This window comes from Homalodisca vitripennis, chromosome 7 (assembly GCF_021130785.1).
Source record: "Homalodisca vitripennis isolate AUS2020 chromosome 7, UT_GWSS_2.1, whole genome shotgun sequence".
Classification (NCBI taxonomy): domain Eukaryota; kingdom Metazoa; phylum Arthropoda; class Insecta; order Hemiptera; family Cicadellidae; genus Homalodisca; species Homalodisca vitripennis.
Genome location: NC_060213.1, coordinates 97,382,012 through 97,392,079, shown reverse-complemented (window position 1 = coordinate 97,392,079; position 10,068 = coordinate 97,382,012). Strand labels below are relative to the sequence as shown.

The following is a 10,068-nucleotide window of genomic DNA, read 5'->3' as shown; positions in this document are numbered from 1 at the left end:
TGAAAGTCAAATCCAAGATCTATATTCAGAAGATTTTATAATCCAGGCCCAAACTAATCCCATTGCAAATTTTTTACTAAGATTCCTCATAATATGCCAAGTCTATTGGAAATAAATTTTAAAAATAATATAGGAAAGATTAGAATTTAGTACCTCAAACCAGATTCCTCTATTCTTTGACGTGGAACTGCCCATGGAATGTATGCATAGAAAGAACAAGTATGATGATATATTTCTTAACTGAATCCTAAACTTACCCTGTACAAATGTATATTAATTTTATTACGTGGGAATAAATACTATAAATGTAAAACAAATTCTGTACAGTCTACCTTTATTATAATAATCGCCACTTCAAGTGGTTATTTTCGGGACTACACTGATTTTCTGGCCAACTTCTGAAAAAACCTGTAAAAGGTCCTGTACTTCAAAACGTAGGAGCCGATTTTGATAACACTGCATGCTCATTCTAGACATATCACAGCCCACAAGTTTATGCCACACTTATTTCTGGAGCTGTATCGATGTTATGGGCCAAATGCTGAATCTGTAAGTTATGGATGGTAAGCCGATCTTGATAGAACTGTGCATACAAGTACACATACTAGACTATGTCTAGCATATTATACTCCCATTCATAGGTCGCATCTTAAATATTGTTGTTTAAAAACCCAAAACTTCTTAAATTGCTCTGTATATTAATTTTGCTTTATCATCCATTGATAATTAAAACAAGAGATAAATATAGATTTCATATAGTACAATTTTGTATACTTACCAGAGATCAAAAATGGAATATGTGACCAGTAAGGCAACTCTCGTTCTTCTTACCTGTAAGTTCTTACTACCAAGAGATAAATTAAGAAATACAATATATTTGAGATAAACATTTCTTAATATCTCTAGATTCAACATCCAATGAAGGTTATGTTTTTGACATCCATGCCTAATCAAGGAAGCAAAGCATAAGATATGTTTAATGGACTGAGTACCGTACCTTTTTGAAAGAAAATGATATGAACATCAGTCTTACGACAACGCCTCTGCAATGAGCGGAAAATACAAAGGGTTGTAAGAGCTCGTTTTATTAGAAAACGGTGATCAGCATAAACACCTTGCGCTCTTCGTTCATTGAATTAGGTACTACAGACTGCATCCGTTTATTGTTTTAATGCTGTAAGCTTTTTAGATTTTTCGAATTTTACATATTTCACTGCCTCAACCAACAGATGCCAGACTCTAAAAGAGTGCTTAAAAGGAACATAAACTGAAAAACGTACTAGTACCAAAAAGGACAACAACATTATAGTCATGTGGAGCTGATGCTGCAAAACTCTTTTGCGAGTATATCAAGAAATATAGCAGGCACTGGTCAAAATTGCAGAATACGGAGCATTCAGGGATATAAAGAGTCGCTGCTCTTGATTCGAAAAATGAACAAGTTGGAGGCAGGGCTGAATGCCGGTTTTTGGTACTATATTTTGGAACGATATTTTGGGTTAAGTAAAAATAACCAGTGAATCTTTACAAAACCCTACAATCGACGTGAACACATCATCATTGTTGAAATCTTTATGAAGTCTGATTGAAGGTAAACGGAAAACTTTCGAAGAGTATACGCAGAAAACTATCAAATTAACTGACTGTTTAGAATACGAAGTTGAAGTTATTAAAACCTTAATGGATTATAAATGTACTTTAAGCTTCTCTTCACAGTGTACAACCTCCGGAAGTTGACCTAACCCCATGTGATACATTCCGGACCCAAAAAGTCTTTACAGTCGTAGATGAACTTTAAGGTGCATTGAAAAAGAGGCTTTAATCATACAAACTTGCTTTAATGTATTTTTATTTATTTTTTTGTTTTATTTCCAAATATTTGAACATTCTAAATTCCTAATGAACGGAAATGACAATTTAATATGCTATCAAAATGTAAGACGTCTCAAATCTAAAATTAATGTTTTTTGCCCATGCGCTTATTTTAGAGCATGACATTGTTTGGCTGACTGAGACTTGGCTCGATGAGTCGGATCGTATAGTTCTGAGTTGTTTATGGATCAGTTTGCTGTGTACACCGGTTTACTTATGGCGAGGGGCGCAGGAGTGTTGATAGCGGTCATGAGTAATGTTTGGCGATCCAAGCTTGTGTCTTATCTAAGTATATCCATGTTATGGCTCAAACTTTTCAATTCTAATGGATTCGTCTTTTTATTTGTGTAAATTTTTATTCCGCTTCAATCATAAGATGTTTATAAGTGACATAATTTTTCAAGTACTAATTTTAAGATGTTTTATGTAGTAATGGCCGGTACGAACTAGGGCAGTGTACTGTTTTGCAATAATGTTGATCATGCTGTCACAACTTTTATTCGTTTTGTTATTCGTTTTTGAATGAATATGCAAAGAGAAGTACAAGTAGACCGTCTAAATATCCCTGTTGGTATGATGTTCAAATTATTAACCACATTAAAGAAAAGGCCAAATGTAGAACATTGTACCTTAAGTCACGGAAAATACAACACTTACAAAAATATCGGCGACTACGAGCAACTGTTATTAATCAACCTTAATCAAGGAAGCGTACGCTAATTATCCCTCGAGAACTCAAATATCTTTAAAATATGATCCCCGGGGAATCTGACACTTTTATGATCAAGGTAAACAAGACGATTGAACTAGAAAAATGAATGTTCTTGGTGGTCTGAAAAATGTTCTGACGGCTTGGGTTCAGTGTCGGCGTTTGCTATATATTTTGGGTCGGTGTATGACGAACCGGAGGGCCTCGATATTCGGGCGTTGGCTTGGTCTGCGGTGATGTTGGGTGCTCAGCATCTGGATATCAAACATGTTACCTTGTCATCATGTGGAGCAGGTTGTCGTTTGAAAATATTGGTGCAGGATTTTTTATTGCAGCACTACAAATACAACCTAAATCATCATATATCAAGTTACTCAGCAGAAATATATGCTATTTATTTGGCAATTGATTATGTTATGTCTTTGAATGAAACCAGCATAGTTTTATATACGGACTCTCTGTAAGGAATCAAGGTATTAGAAAACTGATGTAGTGAAGCATGTACAGAAAATATAATTAATTATTATGATTTTTAAATCGTTAGTTGAAACACGGATAATGATATATTTTAAATGGATTCCTCGACATTAATTCAACCAGATAGATATTAGACAAATTAGCGAATGTAGCTGCAAATAATGAGGTACAATCACCGTGTCTTCCAGTCCCTATTGAAGATTTTAAAGTCTATCAGAAAAGTTCTATGGTGATCAACTTACAACATTCTATAAAGGGTAGGTAGTATAAACAAATACAGTGTACTTTGCAAATTGTTCATGGTATCATGTAATCTTAGCAGATGTGAAATCATTAATACCTGTACATTGAGGTTGGGCCATGGAAATGTAAATGCATGTTTATTCAAAATTAAAGATACTTCACCCACTCTGTCTGAATTGCACAATGGCTAAGATAGAAACAATGGAGCATGTTTTGCTAGAATGCCCCAAGTACTGTTATGCCAGACAACTTTGTTTTAAGAATGCCAAACTGACTTTGGAAAGCATACTCTCGACTTGCTAGGAAAATCCAACACACAAATTTATAATGTACACTGAGATTACAGTTTCTCATGGTCTAAGTTCATGTTCCGTTGCCCTTATTTCAGGTTAGGTTAAATGCCTAATGGCCACCTGGCAGAGAAGAAAAGTCAGAAACTCCTCCCTAAAATTCCTATCAAATAGATGATTCTTAGGTTTTCCTTCTTTAAACTACCAATATAACTCTAAAAGGTTTGAAAATTATAGTTTAAGCAATACAAAAAAAGAAAGAAAGAAACATAAATAACCATGATAGGTAATGATGTGAAAACATTATTTTACTGAATTGCAGAAAACCACTCATGGAGAAATACAAATCCTAACCGACCATTTTTATTATGTCTTGTTATTAGCATGACCAGGAATGTGATAAATGTTATCATTTTAATCCACTCTAGATGTGTCTAAAATATGGCAATTATTTAACAACTTAATTTATTGTTACAAGTAACCACAAGGCATCTAATGTATAAATTAATCTGATAAGTAAATGTATAGAGACAAAAGAAAAGTAAAGTCGTCTACATCGAGGCCACATTATAAAGTATGTAAGGTCGGTCAAAAAACAAATTATTAAAAAACTAAAAAAAGACTGACCAAATGAGAATGGAGTTTAGAGTTCCCAAAGGAATTGTTTTCGGGACCATTTGGTACGTATTTTGTACAGATATTCCACCAAATCATAACACTATCCTATCCGAGACGAAAACTCAAGACGTTGTCACTTTCAGTCTACAGGGTAGCCTTAATGATCTTCAAATAATATGTTTAAAACATGAAGAGTACAAGTCAATGAAACAAAGTCTGTACATACAATGTTTGCTATCAATACAGGAAATGTTCACGTGTCACTCTTAATAATATTTCATTTTATCACAAGCTAACAGTGTAGAATATTTCCGCACAAATTTATACAAGCGCTTTTCTCGAAAAGAACACGTGCAACTAAATATTTCAACTAAATTAAAAGAGAAGGAAACCGTTACTGTTAATTACCAAACTTTCGAGATTTTCTTCAGAAAATAAATTGAATATACACAAAATCATTATAATATCTATATGGACTGTTGGTATTCAATTATGAGGAGCAGCATGTATAGAAATATTTACATAATATAATGTTTTCAATCCAAAATTCTTCGATATATTTTTGGTGTCCGGTGTTATGAGTCAAATACGTGTCTTTACAAAGATTTGAAAATTATAACAGTAACAGAAAAAAAATACAAAACAATTTTGCGGCACCAAGGTAAATTAGCAATGCACCAAATCAATCTGGTCATAAATGTTTTGGAAGATTTAAGAGCAAAGGCCAAACTTCCTTGACCTCCCATATAGGTTGAATTCAATTTAAGGTTATAGCTTTTATTTAACGTTCTGTGATATCTATGGAACACAATGAAAATTAATCGGTAAAAAATATGAGGAATATTATTTATGGTACGGCATTAGGGAAACATCTAAAGATAGAAACTGATTTTCTGTGTTATGTAATTCTGCACCTTTTCTAGTAAATTATTATTATTAATATACCCATGACCATTCTAGATTACTTTTGCTTTAATGTTGTGTATGTAATTTCAAAAAAAGTTACTTCCTTCATTTGGTAGTCTTTTCATTAGAACATTCACGTTTGACATCAACATGGCGATTTATGGTGATATTATTAAGTCCGAATTTCCAAAAATCGATGACGATTTATATCAATATGTGGAAGGTATGTGTTAAAATATAATGAATGAAACATGTAATATTATAATGTAACTATAAAATGCATGTGATCTCATTTATATAACTTGTTATGTATAATGTTACATATTGGAGGTTAACCCGTTTAATTTATCCAATTAAGTTACAATTTTATTAGAATTATTATCATATAGTTGTATTTATTTTAAACAGTAATATTTTTGTATCATATCTTTGAAGATATTTCGTTTTAAAATGTAAGTAATGATACAATTCATTCAAGCCAATTTGAATTTAATTTATAAATTTGTAGGTTAAGGAATTATACATAATTCTTTAAGAGTTGGCGTGTTTATTTATTCTTTTGCATATTTATAATAATTTTATTAATTAACACTAGATTAATTTTTATTTGCTTGAATTTATCAATAAAGGAATTGAACTGATTAAACTAGTATATTTAACTTTAAATTCAGTACAATATTTTACAGGGTGGTCCCCTGACTGGGAAATTGGGAATAAACTGAAAATTGATAGAACCGGAAAAATAAGAAAAGACACTTTTTGTCTCTTAGAACTTATTAAATCAAGAAATGATTTGACAGCTCCTTGATTCAGGAATTAATCAATCCCAAACATCGTATTTTATGCAATTTGATTCGTGAGACTGTGATTGAAGACAGATTTGATCACTTGTAATTGTTGATGTAGCTGAATTGTTTACAGAGTTCGTTGACAGTGCATGGTTACTGTCAGCATGTGTGATCGACTATGTGTTTGTGAGCCCACTTGATGCCGAATATACCAAGGTTGCCTTCAGTAGAGTAATGGAGTTTATATTGTTTAATACCTTTATGTTGTGTTAAGCCCACAAGAGACGTTACAATCCGTCAGAGAAATAAAGTCGGCCGAATGTTTTTCTTAAATGATTGCTTCTCGCACACGTTCTGATGACACAAATTACATAGGTTAAAACAAAGGCTGGCCTAATTCCCAACATTTATCAGTTTCCGTTAGAGTGGAATTGTTGGATGATGGCTGGTGGAAAACTTATCAGTCTTCGATCAATTATTCATCTCAACAAATTCCCTATACACGTGACTATTTTGGTAGGACAATTTTAACTGTTCAAACCAAGTCGTCCAACTGATTGTTTCGTGCCTTATGTCATGTTTCATAGTCCATGACTACAACCTAACGAACGCGTTGTGACGAACCACAACAGCCTTTCGTGTATTTATTTACTTTACAGTTGTATTAATGTGATGGCATGATTCTATTATCTTATGGCAAACAAAATATTTAAGGGTACTTTGGGATTATACTGACCACACCAGTATGAAGAACACAAAAATATAAATTTATAGAAACAAACATGATAGAATGAAAAAACAACTCTTTAATTACAAACTTACAAGCATTTCCAGGTATTTTGATCGGTATTGTTGTCGTTGTTATCTTATCTTTCTCGAGAATCCCGATTACGGCAGGCCGCGCGGCATCACATGATTTGCACGGTACATAATTGCCTTTCCATTACAATTCAATTTATATTTCTGATCAGACCCTCTAGAATTTGATATTTTACTGATAGGTACTATCTCGAGGGATGTTTTTCTTTCGTTGACATCAGAACGCTGATGGCCGGAGGCACTCGCATTTTGGGTGGCGGAGTGTGATCAAGAATAAAAACAAGTTTTGAGTGTTTTTTTCAATAACTTAAAGAGTTTAGTTTTAGTTTGGTAATGTTTGTTTTTATTGAATTTTTGTGTTTGGAGAAATGTAGAGGTAAAACACGGAAGTACAACAAAGCGACGCACCAGCTGAACGGGCGGCGAGACTGCAATCACGTTATCTATTAGACCGCTCGACTTTGACCTCTGTCTGAGGATGGGGAGGGGTTTGCGATAAGACAATTCCTGTTTTTTATTGACGAAATATTGTTCTACGCTAATCTAGTAATCAGTAGAAGCAAAATGTCAAATAATGATTCATGTCTGGGTGTGGTCGGTATAATCCCAAAGTACCTATTTAAGATCCAGTAATTAACTACTTATGTTAATATTTGCTATGTTCACATTCTCGTGTCATGAATTAACAGGACTTCGGTAACTTCTCTAGCAGATAATTTTCTGATGTATTTTTCATATATTGGTCGGTAGTGTGATATATTCAAAGCCATGATACTTTCGTGGTACTGTAACCAGGGCTGCTACTGAGAATGAAAACCTCTAAAGACCTGAAAACCTTATACGGGACTCAGGGAAAGAGTGCGTGGAATATGTGTGAATTGTAATAAATGCTTTGAATTTTTATTAGGAATGGTTTGATTCTGATTCTTAATACAGTGGCTCTTTTCACTTGATTTCAATACCAACATTACGGCTTACAATATGTTTGGAAAGGCATGATTTCACAATATTAAACTACAAGTGATCTGTTTGAATCTCGAATAAAAATATGTCTAGTCACGGACGACACTAATTAGCTATACCAAAATTACCAATTGATCGCATGTGTTTTGTTTTACTCTATGTTCGACAAATGTAGGTAGATAATTATAAACTTGTATTTCTTGTAAATTCGTAATCATACTTTTTTTAAACTTTAAATCCATTTTGACAGCCTATATCACAGCGAGCTAACTTTTTATGAACATGAAAATAAGATGCCTGTATCTGTTTTATTCATTACAAACTATTAATATTTGATTTTTTACTTTTTCATTACTCATTATTTTAAGAAATTTCGTTTAGGTCCAATGAGGCCTACATTATTTGTATTTTATATAAAGTTATAGAAAAGTCATGATTGAGCCATGACTTATGATTTGTTTGTTTGAAGTTAATTGCCCAGTTTTATTATTTCATAATTTTAAATGACCACTACTCAAGATAGACACAACCTTTTCAAAGTCAAATTTGGAGTGCTTTATATGGTTTAAATAAACTTTTATTTTGATACCAAACTTGACATATGTTTAACTTGACTAAAAATTGTTGATAGACTTTTGGATGGTACATCATCTGAGCATTCAAAAGTCTTGACAAGGCCATGAAAATCTTACAAATAATGACTTAAAGCAAAGTGGGAAGTTGTATCAGTCAAAGTTTCATTGTTTCTATAACAAAATTCTATACTTCTTTACACCCTGTATATAAGTTTATTGTAAATGATAAAGAGATGTTTATTCTTATATTTAAAATAAAAAAAAAGGTATTTGCAGACAAGACAGACAATTATACAAATAAGAAATTTTTACATCCCTTTGGCAGACAAAAGAGAAATTGTATCAGCCTAATGGGTAAATGACACTCAGCCAAATTGCATAGTTGGTCTTGAACCAATACTGAGCTCATTCTTGTTTATGTAGAAATAAGGTTTCATGCAAAATTTGAAGTCTACAGAGGAATCTTTCTCAAGATTTCTTGTTATAAGATACATGTGGTTATTTATTTATAGCACTATTCAAATAATAAAAGTTAGAGTGAGCTAGGCAGGGCAATGCAAGAGTGCGCTGAAATTTATAACATCGATTTTCCAATCTATTATTTTTTATATTTAATCTATAAAAAGTCCCATGTTGAAATCTCATATGATAATCGCTCAGTTGTTTTAAGATATTAGTTTATTCTGCTCTTTTCCCGTTTCTTCCATGGTTACCCATATGATAAAATTTAAAATATTAGCTAATGCTCGGTCAAATCCCATGAAGTGACATACACAATAAATCTCAGATTTGCTTGTTTTGTAGTAAAGCTTCATGCAAAATTTTAAATCCACAGGTCAATTTGCTTTCGAGATTAGCTGTCTCAAGTTAGCTATCGTAGACAAAAAGACAGACAAACATACAGAAATAACATTTTTCCAACTCCTCAAGTGCTAAACTTGCCTACACTTTATAACACGTTATAAAATTATTTTTCTAAGTAAATAAAATAGTCTATATGTGTTTATTTTAAAATACTTTTTGTTCTATAAATATCCTGCTTTTTTTAATAAAAAAATAGGTACATTGGTATTGTAAAGAAGGCATTCTGTCCTATCTACTATTTGTTATTACACGATATTAGTAGGTTTAGATTAGATTATCATTAATATGTTATTAGTTGTATCAAAGTTAAATGTGATCTTATCTCGGAAAAGTACCGATTGAAAATGTGCTTGGGGCAAAGCCCGCTCTTATGGCAAAAGAAGAAAATGGTCCCTTGAGATAATACTTAAGTTCAAGCTTCATCACATGAGTGCTTGTGTTGGTTAATATATGTACTCTTTATAATATGTATGTATGTATTTCCCTACTTATATCGTGTAATAACAAGTAATAGATAGAGACAGAGTGGCCTCCGTATAATATCAAAGTACCGAAGAATTTTGTTCATAAAATTAATTTGTATATTCTAACTTCTTATCACTGTATTAGATGTTCTCTCAAATGGTGCTGATGAGTTCGAAGGAAGTGAAGAGATTTACGATGCCATTGGAGGAGTACTTCATGAAGTGGCTTGTGACAAGTCCCAAGAGGAAATCATGTGAGTGAAGTATTTTTATCAACACATACTGTACTTTTACTCTTTGTTTATATGTAGCAGACTTATTAATTAAAATAAGTTTTACTTACGGGTAAAATTAATAAGTTAGTTTTAAAGCATAACCACTATTATGTACTAGTTGATAATAAATATTTTACCATTATCAAGTCAATACTGTTAAAACACCATTGTAATCAATTAATTTTACATGTTGTCCTAAAGTTTA

The 10,068-nt window shown here is 32.4% G+C and overlaps 1 protein-coding gene across 1 annotated transcript in view; it reads left to right on the top strand.

Moving 5' to 3' along the window:
• The first annotated feature begins 5,229 nt into the window (after nt 1–5,229).
• Nucleotides 5,230–10,068, top strand: part of LOC124366080 (ATP-binding cassette sub-family F member 3) — a 30,489-nt gene continuing 25,650 nt past the window's right edge. Inside the window, exons 1-2 of the mRNA XM_046822309.1 lie at nt 5,230–5,338; nt 9,734–9,842. Coding sequence (XP_046678265.1) covers nt 5,266–5,338; nt 9,734–9,842 — 182 coding nt within the window. The 5' untranslated portion in view covers nt 5,230–5,265. The remainder of the gene's footprint in view (nt 5,339–9,733; nt 9,843–10,068) is intronic.